The sequence below is a fragment of the Mustela lutreola genome, chromosome 17 (assembly GCF_030435805.1).
Source record: "Mustela lutreola isolate mMusLut2 chromosome 17, mMusLut2.pri, whole genome shotgun sequence".
Taxonomy (NCBI): domain Eukaryota; kingdom Metazoa; phylum Chordata; class Mammalia; order Carnivora; family Mustelidae; genus Mustela; species Mustela lutreola.
In genome coordinates, this window is record NC_081306.1 from 8,117,075 (window position 1) to 8,138,628 (window position 21,554).

General features: G+C 47.3%; 1 protein-coding gene across 1 annotated transcript; it reads right to left on the reverse strand.

Annotated features, from left to right (window-relative positions):
- Positions 1-12,596: 12,596 nt before the first annotated feature.
- LOC131820032 (transport and Golgi organization protein 1 homolog) lies at positions 12,597-20,790 on the reverse strand. The gene is made up of 10 exons (XM_059155514.1): positions 20,591-20,790; positions 19,926-20,027; positions 19,215-19,275; positions 19,071-19,106; positions 18,924-18,991; positions 18,708-18,802; positions 17,761-17,825; positions 14,865-15,018; positions 14,217-14,299; positions 12,597-12,776 (listed from the first exon to the last, which is right to left on the reverse strand). The coding sequence occupies exons 1-10, from the start codon at positions 20,788-20,790 to the stop codon at positions 12,756-12,758; spliced, it is 885 nt and encodes a 294-aa protein (XP_059011497.1). The 3' UTR covers positions 12,597-12,755.
- Between the last annotated feature and the right edge of the window lie 764 nt (positions 20,791-21,554).

Consider the following 21,554-nt stretch of genomic DNA (forward strand, 5'->3'; position numbering starts at 1 on the left):
GAGGGACGTCGCCTTCTACCTCTGATCTTCTCCCCTCTCATGCTCTCACTCTCTCTCAAATAAATGAGTCAAGCCTTGAAAACAAATCAAAATACACACTATGGAAGTACAAATGTAAAGGAACAGACACCTGTGTTTACCCACCAAAATGTTCCTACGACATAAGTCACTGACACCCGTTACACTCGTTGAACTTTTCTTTCCTTCTTCCTTTCAGGAATAATTTCCGCTCGGGTCACGATATATGAAAGTCCACTGATACAAGACATCATTTAGCACCAAGATCTTGATTGCGAGAGTTTATTTTCGACCATGCCAATAAAATGTTTGGTGACACATAGGTGACAGAGTCAAAATGCAATCCTAGGGGAACCTACAGATGTGTTATGAATTTTCTGCATATCTCCTTAGATCCTATTTTCAATGAAAGAGACTTTAGACATGGTAGATGGATGAAATCCTTTCCACCAGTGTGGTAAGGAACCAATTTTACCTCGACTACTAACTGCCATCTCTTCACAAGCAGGAGGAGGCTTGGTGAAGTAGAAGTTTCTGCTTGGATGCAAGAGAAGGCTGCACGGGTTGAAACTGTCCCCCTCACATCCCACGTCAGGTTGGGCAGGCAACCTGACAATAGCAACCCCACATCCTGCTGCACATTGCCAGCTCCAGACGGAGAACATGGACCTTATTCTCAAATACCCTGGGCTGAGATCAGCTGTGCCTCTGTGCCAGTTCCAGACTGCAGGACTGGGGCCTGGTTTTGGAACATGAGCTAGGCCCTGCTGGTGCAGGAGGAACGCAGCAGGGATAGGGCAGGGAGGGAGATGGCTCAGGGTCACTTCCCCACAGGGCAAGCACTAGAAACTACCTGCCAAAGAGCAGCATCCTCTCCCTCAAGCCTGATCTCTCCCTGACAGATCCTGAGGCTGGGCCCCACATCCCCAGGCCGAATGACGGGGACTCATCTTCCCAAGTGCAATGGCCCTCAGAGGGAGATCAGAGCCCTGGACTCAGAGAACTCTGATGCCCAAGACTCCTGCCTTTTCTTGCCCCAAGACTCAAAGCCCCTCCTCCGTGGGCCATGATTCTCCTTCCGCACTCCGGGGCCACGTCCCACCTATCTTCCTTGCAATTCCCCCTTGTCCCTTCCTCTCTCTATCCCTGTCACCTCTGGCGCTTCCTCTCCCACTCTCAGACTCCTGGTGCTGCCACACTGTCTGGGTGTTGTCCAGGAGTCCTTGAGAGAGAAGCTGATGAACCGATGACTGAAATTAATAAGTTTCATGGACTTCCCACACAGATCAAGCGTGAGAATCAGTTGGACATCTTCCCATTTATGTATATAATGTAAGCCCCACACTGACACCCAGTGAGGTTACAGAGATAAGTGGCCTTTCTAGAGATGTTTTAGGTCTCATACCTTCTCCATTAATATGGGATGATTTGAAAACCACAAATCTTTCTATCCAAAGGTGAATACCCAGGACTGAAGAATATTTTAATGCCACATATACAGTATCATTTTCATACAGATCAGACCAATTTTTCTTTGAGATTCCCTTTTAGAGTTGTGTTCAAAAAGCTATTCAATTTGCAAATATATGTGGAAACCCTACTTATCCTTTCTTGATTAATCTAGCACATTTGCAATGATGATCAAAGGACAAACATTGTGGGTTTCATTCTTCTGAAACATATTGAGACTTCCTTTATTCCCAATTTATAGTTATATTTAAATTCAATTCCTTCATTGCTATAGACTAATATCCAGGCAATCCAGGACTCCAGAATGGGGCCCATGGCCCTCGGAGGGCCAGGACATAAGGGAAGGTAGAGCAAGACCTTCGTTTATACTCACACCACCTCCTACTAACCAGAGGGGATCAGGAGAGATGGTGGACCCAAGGAACCTCAGACACCTGAAGGGTGGGAGTCTGGAGCCATGATGGATCTTGGGAAACCTTGGGGAGCAGAAAAAGAGGAAGGGACACAGAAAGTGGGAACAGGGGAGGCAGGGTTGGATGCCAGTGAGTCTAGGACTGGATACAAAGATAAGGACTGGGCATGAGTTGAGGGTGAGCATATAGTCAATAAGTACCCTTATGGACAAAATGGGAGTCAAAGAAGAACCTTCAAGGGGTAGGATATTTGAATTCAATAACAGTACCACTGATAACAATATTACAATAAATGTCTCCTTCCAGCCTGAGTGTTCCACTTTGAGTGACAAGCTGAATAATCTCGCTATTCTCTAGGTCATTCTACTGCCCTGCATGTGTGGATTTTCAGTTCTCCTACACAAGGGAAAGTGGAGGTTGATTCTCACGACTGAGCTTTGAGATCTCCCAAGAATGTGTGTCTTTTAAAAGGCAGATCCTCTCCTGGGGCACAGAGGGACAACACCCACCATTCTTGGCAGCACCAGGAGTTAGGAGGGGTTGGGTGCCTCACAAAGTGACTCTGAGACAAGGATGTGAGTATAAGTAGTTTCTCTGGAAGGGTCTTTGGTGGGAAGAAATAATGGGAGCTAAGACGTGAAGGAGGAGTGCAGCCAACACACAAGACAGGGTGTGAGCTTAGAGGTCACTGCTTGGGCAACTCTGTCTCTATCCACAGCGAACTTCCAAGAGATGTGCAGAACAGCCCTGAGTCATCCCATCCAAGTGCGAAAAGACCCTCACGGGATGAGTGTTGCTCTTATGGACATTAATTACCCGGCTGATGAGCTCACTGCTGTGGCCAAAGAAGCCAAGGAAGCCAATGGACACCTTCAGGCAAAGAGCTGCAGGCAACTGCGGGAGGCAGCCACTGTGTGGACAAGACAGAACTTGCCAGTGAAGACCCCAGAGGGCACCAACCCTCTCCTCTCATGGGTGTATTCCCTAGCACGACCAACGGTATCTGAAATACTGAGAAATTAGTGTAGTACTGCACATCACACACCAAATGACTGCCAGGATGCCTTACTTTCATTATTGTTTACAGTCCCAACACTGATACTTCTTACATAACAAGTAACTTCTGTCCTATGACTACTCCAACCCCACTCTTTCACTCCAGAAGTTTCAACTGAAGCAACTCTTCTTCCAAGCACTCTTCAAATCTTGCCAAAGACAAAGATATGAACCTTTACCAAGGGATGCAGGATTATCAACAGTGTATACCTTGTGCCAAGAACAGTGAACAATTTTGTCCTCCAGGAAAAAATTCCCATTCCTTAGAGTCTCAGAAGGCATGGGTCTTAGGCTTAAGATCCTCCCTATCCTTGAAATCAGTATTAAGAAGTGCAGCTTTACAATCTGAGCAGCAATTGACAGTATATTGAAGTAGTGACAAAATAAAAAATCTAATCATGTTCCCTTCCTATACACATTAACAACTTAACTGTGTATCTTGAAATCAACCATACACACACACACACACATTTTTTTTTTTTTTTTTGAGAAAGAGTGAGAGAAAGAAGACTGAATGGGAGGGGTGAGCTAGAGAAAGAGGAAGAATCTTTTATTAAAAGATTTTATTAATTTTTTGGACAGAGAGAGAGAGAGAGATCACAAGTAGACAGAGAGAAGGGAGAAGCAGGCTCCCCACCAAGCAGAGAACATGATGTAGGGCTAGATCCCAGGACCCTGGGATCATGACCTGAGCTGAAGGCAGAGGCTTAACCCACTCAGCCACCCAGGTGGCTGAGAAGGACAATCTTCAGCAGACTCCATGCTAAGTGTGCAGCCTGATTTGGGATTAGTCTCATGACCCTGACATCATGACCTGAGACAAAATCAAGACTCTGATGCTTCACCAACTGAGCCAACAAGGCGGTACCCCCATATCAACTCTGTCTGATCCCCTCCAGAACACTCTAAATAGACTTTTTGTTATTAATCGTTCTAGTATTACAACCATGATTTTTCTCTCCATGAGTAATTAGCCCCTAGAATGGCAGGCACCAACTTCACGGAGAGCCACGTGATGACACACACACATTCTAGATTAGAAAACTACATTATGATAGAATCCATAATGTTATATATGTTTTGCCTTAACATAAAACAGCTGTAATAGCTTTCTGTGATTTCTATATGGTTGTGTATTACTCAATATCTGTAACATACATAAATGCTATCATTTAAATAAAACAATAGGAGAGAATAGGTGTCAATTACTAGTAAGTAATGGTAGGACTAATTATGCAACATTATGCATTAAAAAACAAAAAGCAATGATTACTAATAAACTTTTCAGTGTATAATAGGTTTAGACTTACCAACAAAATGAAATAGGAAAGACAGGGCTGAACATTTCCATACATACAAACAGTTTGCCAACTACTTTCCTTTCTTACAATTCTTTAATGCCACTAGAGTTCACATATAATAGTTTCTGGAATACAACAGAGGGATTCAACACTTCCATGCATTGTCCAGGGCTCATCAGGACAAGCAGTTCCTTCATCCCCATCACCTATTTCTCCCATGCTGCCAACCATCACTTTGTTGTCTGTCATGAACAGTCTGGATAAAAGACCTCACACTGAGGCAGGAATCCATCTAAATCCTAGAGGAGAATAGAGGCAGCAACCTCTTTGACCTCAGCCACAGCAACTCCTTGCTAGACACAATCCAAAGGCAAGGGAAACAAAAGTGAAAATGAACTTTTGGGACTTTCTCAAGATCAAAAGCTTCTGCACAGCAAAGGAAACCATCAACAAAACAAAGGGCAACCCACAGAATGGGAGAAGCTATTTGCAAATGACACTACAGACAAAGGGCTGAAGTCCGAGGTCTACAAAGAACTTCTCAAGCTCAACACCCAAAAGACAAATAATCGAGTCAAAGAATGGCAGAAGATGTGACCAGACACCTCTGCAAAAAAGACAGAAAAATCACCAACAGACACATGGAAAAATGTTCATCATCATTAGCCATCAGGGAGAGTCAAATCAAACCACATTGAGATACCACCTTCTACCAGGTAGAATGGCAAAAATTGACAAGGCAAAAAACAACCAGTGGTGGAGAAGTTGGGAGAAAGGAGAGCCCTCTCACACTGTTGGTGGGAATGCAAGTTGGTGCAGCCACTGTGGAAAACAGTGTAGACGTTCCTCAAAAAATGAAAAATAGAGGGTAAGATATTTCACACCAGAGCTGAACCTGTTCCAAAAATTACATGTGGCCAAGGGATTCATTGTGGCTGGCTCACTTGTTCTCAGGACCCCTTGTTTTTCCCTTCTCCCCCTTCAACTTCTTCAGAACTAATAGGACAATCAAATATTTCAAATTTAGAAAGACATTCCAAGACTGGAAGAATGCAGAGGGAGTTCAATGAGTTTCAGGCTGGAGGAAAAAGATATGACCATGAGGTGGCAGTAACTTGAAATCCCCTTTCCTGGGGGACTGACGGGTTTGCAAGAGGGGGAACCCATCACAGTATTAATCCTTTCAAGACTGGGGACATTGAACAGGGTTCGCATGTGCCTAAGTAATGCCTTTCTGCAGCCTGACTGGGGGCGGGGGGAGGGGGCGGCGGACTCTGCACCAAGGATTTAGAAATCTAACAGCTGTTCAGGGACTTTTAGAGCTGAAGAGGTCATCTTGATTACTTAATTGACTCACTGACTTTATTTATGATAAGAAAATGTTGGTCAGTTTCACGACCTATGGAATTCAGGCAGGCAGTCAATACTTAAACATCTGCTCTCCAGGGTTATGTTCTTAAAAGACTGGATGTGTAGAAAACAAATCAGTCTTAGGCACCAGCAAGAGGTCTTTAACTCATGGGTTGCAGCTGCCAGTACACAGGGGCCATCTCTGGCTCACTGATATCACAGAACAGAAACAGAATCTGTCACCATGAAGATGTAATATATTTTATCATGAAGGTTTTCTTTCCAAACAAAAATTCAAAAAGTATTCAAACTCTTAATTCATTTGATTGTGCTTTGTAGCAAGTGAAAAAAATTTTTTTAAAGGAAAGAATATTTACTTTAACACTCCCCTCACTGAAGTAGACAGATCATCCAAGCAAAAGATCAACAAGGAAATAAAGGCCTTAAATGACACACTGGACCAGATGGACATCACAAATAAATTCAGAACATTTCATCCCAAAGCAACAGAATACACATTCTTCTCTAGTGTACATGGAGCATTCTCCAGAATAGATCACATCCTGGGTTCTAAATCAGGTCTCAACCGGTATCAAAAGATTGGGATCATTCCCTGCATATTTTCAGACCACAATGCTTTGAAGCTAGAACTCAATCAAAAAAGGAAAGTTGGAAGGAACTCAAATACATGGAGACTAAACAGCATCCTTCTACAGAATGAATGGGTCGACCAGGAAATTAAAGAAGAATTGAAAAAATTCATGGAAACAAATGATAATGAAAACACAACCGTTCAAAATCTGTGGGACACAACAAAGGCAGTCCTAAGAGGAAATATATAGTGGTACAAGCCTTTCTCAGGAAACAAGAAAGGTCTCAGGTACACAACCTAACCCTACACCTAAAGCATCTGGAGAAAGAACAAGAAAGAAAGCCTAAACCCAGCAGGAGAAGAGAAATCATAAAGATCAGAGCAGAAATCAATGAAATAGAAACCGAAAAATCAATGGAACAAATCAACGAAACTAGGAGCTTGTTCTTTGAAAGAATTAATAAGATTGATAAACCCCTGGCCAGACATCACAAAGAAAAGAGAAAGGACCCAATTCATAAAATCATGAATTAAAGAGGAGAGATCACAACTAACACCAAAGAAATACAGACAATTATAAGAACATACTATGAGCAACTCTACGCCAACAAATTTGACAATCTGGAAGAAATGGATGCATTCCTCGAGACATATAAACAACCATAACAGAACCAGGAAGAAATAGAAAGCCTGAACAGACCCATAACCAGTAAGGAGATTGAAACATTCATCAAAAATCTCCAAACAAACGAAAGCCCAGGGCCAGACGGCTTCCCGCGGGAATTCTACCAAACGTTTAAAGAAGAACTAACTCCTATTCTCCTGAAACTGTTCCAAAAAATAGAAATGGAAGGAAAACTTCCAAACTCATTTTATGAGGTCAGCATCACCTTGATTCCAAAACCAGACAAGGATCCCATCAAAAAAGAGAAACACACACCAATATGCTTGATGAACACAGATGGGAAAATTCTCACCAAAATATAGCCAATAGGATCCAACAGTACATTAAAAGGATTATTCACCATGAACAAGTGGGATTTATTCCAGGGCTGCAAGGTTGGTTCAACATCCGCGAATCAATCAACGTGATACAACACATTAATAAAAGAAAGAACAAGAACCATACCTTCCTGATCAAAACTCTTCAAAGTGTAGGGATAGAGGGTACATACCTCAATATTCTCAAAGCCATCTATGAAAAACCCACCGCAAATATCATTCTCAATGGAGAAAAATGAAAAGCTTTTCCGCTAAGGTTAGGAGCACGGCAGGGATAGCCACTGTCACCACTGCTATTCAACATAGTACTAGAAGGCCTACCCTCAGCAATCAAGACAATGAAAGGAAATTAAAGGCATCCAAACCAGCAAAGAAGAAATAAAACTATCACTCTTTGCAGATGATCTGATACTATATGTGGAAAACGCAAAAGACTCCACTCCAAAACTGCTAGAACTTGTACAGGAATTCAGTAAAGTGTCAGGATATAAAAACAATGCACAGAAATCAGTTGCATTTCTCTACACCAACAACAAGACAGAAGAAAGAGAAATTAAGGAGGCAATCCCATTTACAGTTGCACCCAAAACCTTAAGATACCTAGGAATAAACCTAATAAAGAGGCTAAGAATCTATACTCAGAAAACTGTAACGTACTCACGAAAGAAACTGAGGAAGACACAAAGAAATGGAAAAATGTTCCATGCTCCTGCATTGGAGGAATAAATATTGTGAAAATATCTATGCTACCGAAAGCAAACTACACATTTAATGCAATTCCTATCAAAATACCACCCATTTTATTTCAAAGAAATGGAACAAATAATCCTAAAATTTATGAGGAACCAGAAAAGGCCTCGAATATCCAAAGGAATATTGAAAAAGAAAGCCAAAGTTGGTGGCATCATAATTCCGGACTTCAAGCCCTATTACAAAGCTGTCATCATGGTACTGGTACAAAAACAGCATGGTACTGGTACAAAAACAGACACATAGATCGATGGAACAGAATAGAAAGCCCAGAAACAGACCCTCAACTCTACGGTCCACTAATCTTCGACAAAGCAGGAAAGAATGTCCAATGGAAAAAAGACAGCCTCTTCAATAAACGGTGTCAGGAACATTGGACAGCCACATGCAGAAAAATGAAATTGGACCAATCCTTACACCACACACGAAAATAGACTCAAAGTGGATGAAGGACCTCAATGTGAGAAAGGACTCCATCAAAATCCTTGAGGAGAACACAGGCAGGAAGCTCTTGGACCTCAGCTGCAAAACATCTTCCTAGGAACATTGCCAAAGGCAAGGGAAGCAAGGGCAAAAGGAACTATTGGGATTTGATCAAGATCAAAAGCTTTTGCACAGCAAAGGAAACAGTTAACTAAATCAAAAGACAACTGACAGAATGGGAGAAGAGATTTGCAAATGACAGATAAAGGACTAGTGTGCAAAATCTATAAAGAACGTAGCAAACTCAACACCCAAAGAACAAATAATCCAATCAAGAAATGGGCAGGAGGGTGCCTGGGTGGCTCAGTTGGTTGAGCAACTGCCTTCGGCTCGGGTCACGCCTCAGGCTCCCAGCTCCATGGGGAGTCTGCTTCTCCCTCTGACCTTCTCGCCTCTCATGCTCTCTCTCACTGTCTCTCTCTCAAATAAATAAATAAAATCTTTAAAAAAAGTTTATTAAAAAAAAGAAATAGGCAGAAGACATGAACACACATTTCTGCAAAGACAACATCCAGATGGCCAACCACCAGATGGCCATCCAGACGGCCAACAAGACACTTGAAAAAGTGCTCCATATCACTCGGCATCAGGGAAATACAAATCAAAACCACAATGAGATATCACCTCACACCAGTCAGAATGGCTAAAATTAACAAGTCAGGAAATGACAGATGCTGTCGAGGGTGTGGAGAAAAGGGAACCCTCCTACACTGTTAGTGGGAATGAAAGCTGGTGCAACCACTCTGGAAAACAGCATGGAGGTTCCTCAAAGTGTTGAAAATAGAACTACTCTAAGACCCAGCAATTGCACTACTGGGTATTTACCCTAAAGATACAAATGTAGTGATCCGAAGGGTCACGTGCACCCAAATGTTTATAGCAGCAATGTCTACAATAGCCAAGCTACGGAAAGAATTTAGATGTCCATCAACAGATGAATGGATAAAGAAGATGTGGTATATATACACAATGGAATACTATGCAGCCATCAAAAGAAATGAAACCTTGTCATTTGCGACGACGTGGATGGAACTAGAGGGTTTCATGCTTAGCGAAATAAGTCAAGCGGAGAAAGACAACTACCTTATGATCTCCCTGATATGAGGAGGTTGAGATGCAACATGGGGGCTTAAAGGGGTAGGAGAAGAATGAATGAAACAAGATGGGATTGGGAGGGAGACAAGCCCTAAGTGACTCTTAATCTCAAAAAACAAACTGAAGGTTGCTGGGGGGAAGCGGGTTAGGAGAAGGGGGTGGGGTTATGGACATTGGGGAGGGTATGTGCTATGGTGAGTGCTGTGAAGTGTGTAAACCCTGTGATTCCCAGACCTGTACCCCTGGGGATAAAAATGTATGTTTATTAAAATTTTTTAAAAACTTAAAAAAGAAAAAAGAAAAAGAAAAGAAGGAGATAAGCAGGGGCACCTGGGTGGATCAGGTCTTGATCTCAGGATCCTGGGATCGAGTCCCACGTTGGGGTCCCCTCAGTGTTCAGTCACCTACCTTGTCACTCTGCCTCTCCGTCCTCACCACTGTAGTTGCTTAAAATCGTTAAAAAACAGAAAAGGAGATGGGTGAAAGGTACGTTTTGAAGATATTATTGATGAGTTTCCTTCCAATGAAGACTGGAAAGGATAAATAAAACAATTCCTGTTGTCCTTGTAAATTTAACTCTAAAAGAATAAAAGGTTTATGGTATCAGGGACCTGTCAAGTTAACCCTTGGTTTCCAACTACTGTAACAATGTTGGAAAAAATAAACACTGAAAAGTAACAAAAGCATGTTCCAGTGGAGGAAAGTCTGTGCTTTTACCTGGGGCACTGGTTCTAGCAGAACTCAGAGAGGGGAACGCCAGCTCCTCCTTCTCCAACGTCCTGAAAGTCAGCTATAAAACCTATAAAGTACTCACAAAAGAAATTGAGGAAGACACAAAGAAATGGAAGAATGTTCCATGCTCCTGGATTGGAGGAATAAATATTGTGAAAATATCTATGCTGCCGAAAGCAAACGACACATTCCTGCATTCCTGTCCCAACGCAATGTAGCTCCAGTTCCTCTGAAGCTGAGTCACGGCTTCTTCCCAGAAACAAGTCAGGATCGGTAACAAAGCAACCCCAGCATTTCTGATGTGGTGTCCCCTGACTACTCAAACCAGAGATCCCTGAGTAAAATAGGGCTTGTTCAAATGCCCTCAGGGAAAAGGAGGACCAAACCATGGGAAGAGCCCCAGTATGGACGGGCCGGTATTTCTCAGCTACCAGCACGTCCTGGGGAAGCTCCCAGAGCCCCCTCCTCAGCACTCAGCCAACAAGGCAGTTTCTCTGTCACACCTCAGGAGGCAACAAGTTGCTGCAAAGCCCCCAGGTCTCCCCAGGGGTCGGGGGAACTGGCTGGAAATACAGCTCTGACTCTCTATCCTGGGGCAGTGAGAGTGGAGCTGGATCCCTGGGTGGCTACAGAAGCCCTTCCTGCAGAGGCCCCTTGGGTCAGAGAAGCCGATGGCGCGCCCTCTGCTGGCCATGGCTGCGCACACAGAGAAACCGCCCCCTTCCTGTTGGAGGTGCGCGGGCTCCCTCTGCTGGCCACCCTAGGAATCCCTGCAGTGCTCCAATTATGGCATTTCAGTAGGAGGGACAGAGGGTGCTGTCTCTCCCCTGACAGATCCTGAGGCTCGGCCCCACAACTCCATGCAAAAGGAGGTGCGCTCATCTTCCCAAGTGAAAAGGCCTCTGCAGAGCTCAGCCACTGAGAGGTCGGAGCTGTGGGCTCAGGGAAATCTGATGCCCGGGATTCCCGCCTTCTCTGGCCCTAATGCTCAGAGCACCTACCTACACCTCCTCCACCCAGGTCCTTTCTCCACCTCCACACAACTAGGCCACCAACCGCTGTTCAACCTTGAAACTCTTCTTTGTCTCTGCTTCTGTCTACCCTATCTCCTTGCTTCCTCTCCCTTGCTAGCACTTGCACAATTCCCCCTACCATTCACTCAGTGTCTCATCCTGACAGTCTTTTTTTAAAAAAATATTTTATTTACTTATTTGACAGACAGAGAGCACAAGCAGGCACAGAGGCAGGCAGAGAGAGGAGGAAGCAGGCTCCCTGCCAAGCACAGAGCCTGATGCGGGGCTTGATCCCAGGACCCTGGGACCATGACCTGAGCTGAAAGCAGAGGCTTAACCCAGTGAGCCACCCAGGCGCCCTCCTGACAGTCTCTTGATCACTCCTCAGACCCTCAGGCCTCCCCCTCTGTGCAGCTCTGTCTGGGAACACCACAGGGAACCACCTCTCCTGTCAACCCCTCTCTCCTGCCGTCCTTCGGCCTAGGCCCTGTCACAGGATGTGACAATCCCATTGACGAAGGCTGCTCAGGCTGACCCTGACTGCCGCAGTGCAGTTACCAGCCCCTCCTGGGCAGCATGTGAACAGACTGAACTTGATCCTTCGGTGGCCCTGCCATGACCCCAAAGCTGCTGGAGGATGGCTGCGTCCATGACCTGGGAAGAAGGAGGGCTTTGCAGAATCCAGCAGCTCTGCGGCCGAAGGGATTGGCAAAAAGGGCCTAAAAGGGGACAGAAGCATACCCCCAGCTCCTCCTGCTGCTGAGGAAGGAATGGGTCTCTTGTCAGTGACCTCTGCCCTGCCCATCCCTCCACAGGGAAACTGTGGGAGCATTGTGGGGCATCATGGGTCTCACCAAGAAAACTGCCACCATCAGCTCCCCTAAAGCACCCCTGTGGTTGGGGAGCAGCTGAGAAGGTGAAATCACTGCACAAAACCCGGATTAATGCTGGGCCTCCTCACCAGGCTCTCAGGGCCTCTCCAGACACCTCATTCTCTGCTCACTGTCACAGCAGACCAAGCCCTGGGGACAGGCAGCTGTCTTGCCGATCACTACCTCCTCCCAAACTAGCAGGTGCCATGTGCTCAAGGGGATCTGTCACCAGAGTTAAGACAAGCACCAGTGGATCTAAATTCAAGCTGGGCCCCTCCCTAGGAGGATTCCTGGGGTCCCTTGCAGTAGAGGTACCACGAAGCGTAGTCTTGCTCTATCCTCTGTCACCAGCACTGCTGCCAGGGTGTAATCTGTGCGTGAAGGCGTCACCCTGTGCACTCGAAGGAGAGGGACTGTAAGTCCTCCTGAAGGCAGACGCTGACACAGAGACAGGACCGTGAACGGTTTATTGGGGGCGATACCAGGAGAGACGAAGCACAGGGGAGAGGATGGGCAGGGAAAGCACTCAGACCACCAGGAAGAAAGCATTCATATTTTTACTAAATAAAAAATCATTGGAGCCTGGTTGTTGGAGGTCAAGGAAGTCTTCAATTTACAAAATGATTAGCCTGTAAGGCAAAAGGATTTGGGTTAGTACACTAGGACCTTAGATTTTCCCAAATGCTCTTTGCCTCCCATAGTGTATCTGAGGCCTTGGATGAACACTTGCATGTGTGGCCGCCTCTGTGAGTCTATTTGTAATAGACAATAATTGTCTTCGCATCTCACATATAAAGCTCTGATTGTACCCGTTCTCCTAACTACCGTTTACTTCATTGTGGCTGTGACCTGACATTTAATAGAAAAGGGGGCCCTTTGCCTTGTCTTTGAAATGAGAATGGCCACTACCTGGGCTGAGGTGATACACTCAGTGCATTTTGTGGACTTAAGTGAACATCTTTTGATGCTCTTCTGCATGGAGTGATTTTCATTTAAACAGAACAGTGAATGGTCAGAGCCCATGTATTATGCATATTACTTGCTCTAGGGAAAGGATTAGAGGGAGAAAGGGCGACATGTGAGCCAAGAGGGAAAGGGGAGATGGTGAGGGAGACAGAGGATCCCAGAGAGGCTCCACACTCAGCACCCGGCCGGCTGGGGGCTCAATCTCAGAACCTCGAGATCATGCCCTGAGCAGGATTCAAGATTCTGCTGCTTCACTGACTGAGCTGCCCAGGGGCCCCTGCAGGTTCTTTATGGACTTAACTCCTATTGCTCTAGTGACCTCAGAATCCATGATGCTCCCCCTTTCACAGATTAAAAAAAAAAAAAAAAAGCTGAGGTCCTGAGAAGACCACACTGAGAGTTGGATTTTGGGCTGAGAAATCTGGAACACGGGCAAATCTGCAGGACACTGGGACTGAAGTCCCAGGGGAGGTGCACAGCTGCAAGCAGGGTGGTGACATAGATACAGAGGCCTGGTGACAGGGCTCCAGCTAGGGTGGCTCCTGGTCAGCCCTGACTCCCCCACGAACAGTCTGACTCTGGCTGACGAGTCGAGGGCCGCCAACCTTCGCCAGGTCTCGCTCCCGTCTTCCCTTTTTCTCAAACACTATATGCCACAGATGAAGCGAGAGGTGTTTCATCGCTCCCAGAACAACAAAGGCGGATGCTGGACACGCACGATGGTAAGAGACAGACGTCTTCCATTGTACAACAGAGACACTTCTTCCCAACAATGGCACCTGCCCACTGCTCAGTGTGTGCAAAGAGCCAGGCACACGCATGTGTGTGCTGAGGAATTTAAAAGCGCCCCCAGCCCGATTTCCCCTTGAATGTCAAGCCCTGAGCACAAACTCTGCCTTTCCCCCACCGACACAACTGCAAGGTGATGATCTGGAAACAGAGACGCCTGTACTCTCCGCATGAAGACTTGCCACTTTGAACAGGAAAGGACACCACCCACAGACCCCAGGATATTCCCAACACACACAGGTCAGGACACTGTGAGGCCCAGAGAGGAACAGGTCTCCAGAAATGGGTACAACTGAAAACACCCCTGTACTTACTTGGTTCTCCTCTGGGACCTTCTTGGGCACAGCGCTGCTATTGTCCCATGGAGCTCCACAGGCTTCTGAGTGGAAAGGAAGCCCTAGAAGGGACGGAGGTGGATTCAGAAGGGCGAGGGCCACGCAGGATTCAAGCCAACCCTCTCCCCCTGCGCCAGCCTATTCCATGCTGTCCCTCTTCCTGTTTCTCATGGGACTCCCCTGACCCCTGTGGATGAAGGAGGGAACAGTCCCTCACCCTCACACGTATGACCACTCTGCCTGGGAACAGATGTTTCCAGAACTAATCTATTACGCTGGACAACTGGGGCCTCCACAAATGAGGGTGATGGGAAGGTTGTGCTTCATGCAGCCCAGCCCAAAACCTCGTGTCTGCGCAGTGCCCCTGGGCAACGCATCTGTGTCTGTCCTCTGCGAAATGTCACCTTTCTTCTCCATGGCAGACACCTGCTGCCCAGTTCTGGGCGGTGGACCAGACAGTCCATGAGATGGACGTCCACACAAAGTGGAGGAATGTGACCATGTCCTCACTCGGGCTTATCTTTGCTTTGCAAAGCCTTGTGGTACCACCTCTCCATCCTCTCCACTGACAGAAGTGGCTAAACTGTGAATGTGCTTTATGACTCACATCAATTCAGATCATCTCACCGTGTGGTGGAGGAACGAGGTGGGGCTGAGGCCCCCAGGTCCCCCAGTGTGGAGGTGGAGGAGGAGGAGGAAAGCCTGGTATATTCCGCCCCACGTGGTAGGGCATACGGAGGGGCCCTGGGCTATGAGGAAGCACTCCCACACCTGTACCGACCTGCAGAACAGACAAGAAAATGTCTTAGTAAAACAGACAAAAGTTGCAACACTAAGGGAAGAAACCAAAGTAAAGAGCTCTCAGCACCCGGCTTCTTCCGGAGAGCTGCATCTGCTGCAAAACTGACAAGCCCCTCCCAGCTGGTGCCAGTATAAAGACGGGGGAGAGGGCAGTGGCTGTCACAGGAATAGGCTGTCACCAAACATCACTGCCCATGTCTGCCCAAGTACACCAGCAAGTAGTCGTGTCTTAAAGATGAAAAAGGGTCACTGAAAACTAGTCAAGCAGCACATTCCAGACACGGGGGCATCGGCATCCAGGACAACACTTCGTCTTTCCTCCTCGGTTCCCAGAGAAGATTCTGGTTAGGTCAGAAGAGGTAATGGGATGAAACTGATTGCCCTTTCTCCACAAAGTTCCTGAGCCTTTCAAGGGGAATCGTGCGCTTGAGAGTCCCCAACTCTCCCCACGCTGCCTCGCCTCCTGACAAAGGGTTCTCTACTCTCTACAGCTTCTGGCCATGGACAAAGACCCTTGAGGAATTAGGGGCTTGTGGTCTGACAGAGGCCCTGGAAAAGCATCTTCCGAGGAACATGATACCAATAACCCTTCTTTACACTCAGCAGCTGTGTTTGTCTTAAATTTCATTTGGAAATTTCAACCCACTGAGTTCCAGAGTCATTTTGTCCAACGGGAAATGAAGATGGGAGGGCCAAATAAGAGAATTCACAGAAATGTGTATGCTTCCCGACGGAAAACTCCACACGTATGATGAGAACAGAAACCAGCTCTTAGGAAAGTTAGGACCAAAGGACCTGCTCCTGGAAGCCCTGTTCAAGGGCGGGGAGGCAGTGGTCAGTGCAGGTCATCACTGACGTCCCCCAGTAGAACGGGTGCGTGGGTTGCGACTCCGACAGTGCGCCTGAGAGCTCGGATACTTCAAAATACTTGTAGAAAGAGTGTGAGTAGGTGGTTCTGCACAGCATGTTTTCCAGAGAGGTAAAACAGGGATAACTCGTGAAACTTGACCTGAGAACATTCTACACAGCAAAGGAGATAGTATAAAATTCAGAGAGATTTTCCCCAGGCTCCATTTGTGAGGATTCCCGGACCCATCCAACACCAGCATGAGCACAACACCAGTTGCATCTAAACGTAACCTAAAGGGAGTCGGGCCGGCCAAAGGACTTCACTGGGGAGGGAGCGGCCCTCCTCCCCCAGTTACTTCCCAGGGGTGCACTGTGGGCAGGCAGGGGTGCACACACATGCACACGCATCATCCGCAACACCAAGTTGCAAGACGGTAGCACCCATGCCAGAACGGCTACCCGCCCCCTGCGTCTCACCTACAGCCTAGGGTGAACAGAGGCGGTGGGGACAACTGCTGTCACCACATATTAATATACGTCTGCACCTCGACACAGACAAGGAGTCTACCGCCAAGGATAATCCACTAAGGAAAAAACTCCATTCCGGACAGGCCGGGATCTACGTCCAGGATCACACTGCCCCATCATGGCAAGCACAGCATCTCCTTCTGTACATTGAGAACAAACACAATGAGAGGCTATGGGAAGCCCGGTGTCCACGCGTGGAAGTGCAGCCGCTCGTGGGTCAACCGGCGGCCCACCAGCCCCCGACTGAGCGGCTCTGCTTCCCTCCCTGACAAAGGGGTCTTCTACTCTCCACAAGGACTGTCCATGGCAACAGACACCACCAGGAGATAGGAGTGTCTGGAGTCCTACAGGGGACCTGGAAGAGTGATTTCTGAGAGAAGCAGGACCCCTACGAGTGAGCGAGACCAGCTCTGTGGACCCGCGTCCTTGACTTTTGGACACTCCTTAGCTCAGGCGCAGAGCAAATGCGTAGTCCTTGGTGCTGAGAAGCACTGAGGGGCCGATTCACCAACCCCAAATGCAAACCAGTGTGTCTGGAGAGCACATGTGACGCTCCCAGGATGGGTCGGGAGAGACACGATGAGCTGGCACAGCCACCAGACCCCATCTGAACCCGCTCACGGGAGCACAACTGAAACACCTGTGAGGGGTGGGCCCTGAGGGGAGTCACCGGGATTCCCTCTTCAGGGCTGCTGCTCCAGGGGGCGTTTCTGAGACACAACTGCCCCTGGCAGCGAGCCCCATCATCTCTCCCAGGCGCCAACTGGAGGGATTCCAGCTCACGTCTTTGTCCACACAATTGGAAAGCAGAGGAGGTCTCACAACTCACCTTCTCCAGCAACACTCAAGCTGCCCAAAGCATGTGGCACAAGTGGGAGGCAGTCCTGGCTTTTCCCATTTTTCCCTCTGTTAGGACCTCTGCAAACCTCCTCCCGGGTTAGTCTCCTGACCCGAAAACCAAAAATGCTCCTGCTCCCGCAGGAAAGTAAACCACAAACCCAGCCGGACTAGCTGACTTCACTATGGAGTGAGACGTCTTCCTCCTCGAATTATTTACACACATCCGTGCGTGTGCGCGCGCGCGCGCGCACACACACACACACACACACACACACACACGAGGTGAGCATCCTACCACCACATGTCTCTAAGCATCTGCGCTTTGGAAGGAAGGGGGAAGTTGAGGATCTCTACCGCAGCACCCGGAGGCTCCTGGGTGAGCGGCGTGCACTCTGAAAGGGATGATCGCAGATCACACGCAACACCAAAAGGCCAGGACAGGGTGCTGTCCACACTGCAAAACATTTCAGAAACGGACACAACTCAAAACGCCCACACCACTTACCGTAGGCATCTCTGGGCCCTTTTGAGGGCCGGTGTGGCTGTTCATCCTGGGAACCGGTCTAGGTGCTGGATCAGACAAAGGACAGAGGTTTATTGTGGTTTGCACGCCCTCCATGCCTTCCTCTCCCATCTTGCACTCTTTCCCACACACGTGTCCCTTATCAGAGGGTTTCCCACGTGACTCAAGTGACTCCTTTGCTAGGAGAGACACCAGTCCCCTGACTCTTGCGGGAGACACTCCAGGACCCCGGTTCCAGTGTTTCCATAAGTAATGCATCCCGTGTGGACAGGTCGGGGTACAACTGTCTGGAAATCAACACTAAAATTGGGGTGCTCAACACACATCAGGCAAGTCACTTTTTCTTCATAGATTAAACATCTAAGTGAGAAGAGCCTTGGGTGGGTGACATCCACAAACCCCCACCGTGAACGGCCCACTTTCTCTTCCCCGGACACAAGGGATGGTTCGTTTGTCCAGCCTGCGGATGAGACCTAGCACGCGTGACTGACCAACAAGTAAGCATTTCAGAGAAGAAACAGACTCTGAAGGTTGTAGAGTCACAAACAATGAAAGCATAGGCAGATGGAGCAATAAAGCTATGGCATGACACCGACAGCATGAGAGGAATAAAATACATTTCATTGATGAATATGGTCCTATAGATTACCAATAAAACAAAAATATAGGAACCTCCATAACAAGCAAATAAATGTCCTTTTTCACAAATAGTCTTTTTTCCCCCAAGGCTTGACTCCTGAGTCCAGGTGGGAAGGGAGCTCGGCTCCCACCTTCTCAGGCGCAGCTCTTCAGAAGGGGGTGGCCGGGGGGGAAGGTGTGGAGGGGCGTGAGCTCCACCTGTCACAGGGGCAAGTGTCCAGGAATGGGAAAGGCACCGTGTGGTTTCACGGCAGAAATCAGGCTGCTGCATTTCACATCGTGCTTCCTACCTTGCCACAGAGGCTTCTGGAACTCAGGCCTTCCCGGCATCAGTCTGCACTGCGTGGGTCCCACAGGCAGCATCTCCCTTTCCATCATGCGCAGTCTTGAACACAGAAAAAGAACGGACATTTCTTAAGAATTAAAACACCACGTCCTCTCCTAGGCGCTAAACAGCAGAGCCGTCACCCCTCCAAACCGTAAAAACACACGTCAAACTCTCACACCTGTGTTTCAGGTAGGCGTTCTCCCTGCTCTGCTGCACTCTCCTCCTCTCCCAATCCTGAGCCCTCATCTGTGGGAGAAAAACACACCCATCACCGGTTGTGCCAGACTGTGCCCCAAGAGAAGACGAGGAAAAGGAAAACACTTACCCAGTTAGCCACAGCATTCCTCTCCTGCACTGCCATCTGAAAAAAGCCAACACACCAAAAGCCCATGTTCAGGGCTCTAAGGGCCACTACCGTCACCTGCAGGGGGCGCCAAGGGGTCAGTGTGTTGGGCACAACTCAGGTTACCTGGCCTTGGAAGGTGAACTCCGCCTCTGAAAGCTGATGTTGCATGTCTTCCACTTGTTGTCTGAGGGACAAGTGTTTTCATCAGACAAAACCCAACATGGGGTGTGATTTTTCCATCATCTACCCAAGTGACCAACCTCCTCTATCAGTCCCCTCATACAACGGGTCCTGGCACAGGAACCACTTTCACCTGATTATAACTGGACAGTAGGATCAAAGCTATTGTTACAGCCTTTCTTAATCGTTTTCCTAGGCCTGCAGGTTCAGAATTGAATAATTTCCTTACCCATTTTCAATCCTTCCCTCAGTTATCACATGACAAGTGTCTTTGGTCATGAAGCTCTATTTCTCCTTGAACTTCTATCCTCGCCATGGTTCCCAGGGTTGCAAAAACCATCACCATCAGATGGCACTACAACGTTTATAGGTAAGATTCATCCTAGGACAAACTGCTCTCCTCAAGATTAGGACAACTGACACCAAGGACACTGGTGTGGAGTCAGTTTCCACAGAGTCACGCCAGCTCTGGGGATCAGGACATGTTTAGTAAAGTAATTGTTTTGTTCCTTATCTTTCTGTGGCTGTTAATTCTCTCTGGATATATCCTCTGAATTTTTGTGTATATATCCTGGGTACTAGTAATGTACAAGATGAAAAATCCAAAGGGAACAGGGATTTCAGGAGCCAGAAGTAGGTAGTGTCTGGACTTACCTATAGTTCTCCATTTCTTCTTTGGTCTCCTTCAGATTATCTTCGGCAGCTGACAGCCCATTCCTGGTTGCATTCAGTTCGTTAATGGTCTCTTCTAAATTCCTAAGATGGGAAAGTTATGTACATTGTCCAGGAGACAAGGTCCTGAATTTCTGCCATTTACCCTCCCAATCATAATTGATGGCCTAGGTTGGAATGTCCCCGCTAACAGCATAGACTGACAACACAACAGGGAGATGAATGGAGGCCCCATTTAGGGTTCAACGACAATCAAACTCTGGCTGCTGCCAAGTTCCCTCCAGTCGGGACTGTCTTTATACTTCCCTACTTCAATTCATTCACCATGTCACCAAATAACATTGCACTCTGTGCCCTCTCAGAGTTGGTCTTCAGGTTGAGACGGTGAAGGCCCATTTCAGTCCAAAGTGAAAAGCCAAGCCTGACCAGCCACACCCATTAGGATGAAGCAGTGGCCCATCATTAGTCTCATACCTCCATGGGGAGCCCTGATCCTCAGACCAAGGTTGGGCAACACAGCCCAAAAGGAACCTTCTAGAATAGGGCTTCACTAGCATGGAAACTCACTCCCACACATCTCTAGGCTTGAGAAGTACAATGCCTGCCCCCTCTTGAAAGATCCTGGTGTAGGAAAAGGCCAACCGTACTGCCAAAAATAGGTCCTCAGATAATCCATGTGAACTGTCACATACTCAGGGTCTTTTGTCCAGGGACCAGACTTCAGATGGAAAACTGTCAACTCCATTGAGTCAACCTCGAATACAAGACCAAGTTCATGGATGGTGAAGGCAGCAAACGGTGATGTTAGCAAGGTTGGTTTGCTGGGCTGCCTCAGACTCTTGTTCATGGTGTTGATTCAAAGGTTTCAACAGGACACATGTCAAGAATCACGTGCAGAAAGACTTTAGAAACTGAGACAAAACCTCTAGAAAGAGAAGGACATGAGCATCTGCTTCTGGCCTCTCAACTATCCTTCAGAAAATGTTAACTTTCAGCAAATGTCTTCTGGACCCACAGTCAATGTCTGGCTCAGGCATATGGTGTTGAAGAGAGAAAGTTGGTGAGGACACTAGACCCGCCCCAAGAAGAACTTACCAATGAACAGAACTCAGGTGCCTGTGAGAGAGAGCAGCCCCTACCCCTGGAGAGGGAAGAAATAACACAAAGCTGAGTCTCCAAGGAAGGCAGGGAACAGTTTTGCTTTTCAACAGGAATGAGGGCCTCCACCGTCCTGATCTCCTCCTGAGAAACAAAAGGAAACACTGGACAAGAGAGCAAACTTGTGAAATTTCTAGAGCACATGAGGAAACATGAGAAACAGATGGAGAACTAGGAAGCCTAGGAGAAAGCCAGCCTGGCAGTGGGAGCCAATCTCTCCAAGACACATCAGTGAATTCTGGAACAGGCGAGGGAATACAAAGTAAATGAACAAGCAACCTTTTGGGGACAGGTTGGAATGCAACAAGCAAAGTTCCGGTTCAGCCAGCAAAGATGAGACTTAGTAAGACTGCAGGATTTGGATGGGATCCGGGAGAGTTCCACCTAGAAAATCATGTGGAGGGGCACAAGGGTGGCCTGGTCTTTAAGTATCTGCTTAGAAGTATTTGATTC

Bases quoted from the DNA above. Each gene is read 5' to 3' on its own strand.
- LOC131820032 (XM_059155514.1), bottom strand. From the start codon at position 20,790: ATGAACAAGAGTCTGAGGCAGCCCAGCAAACCAACCTTGCTAACATCA. The intron at 18,803-18,923 runs GTGTGAGAGTTT...TCTGTGTTCAAG, and splicing joins AACGCCTACCTGAAACACAG to ACTGCGCATGATGGAAAGGG. The intron at 15,019-17,760 runs GTAAGTGGTGTG...TCTGTTCTGCAG, and splicing joins AGGGCCCAGAGATGCCTACG to GTCGGTACAGGTGTGGGAGT.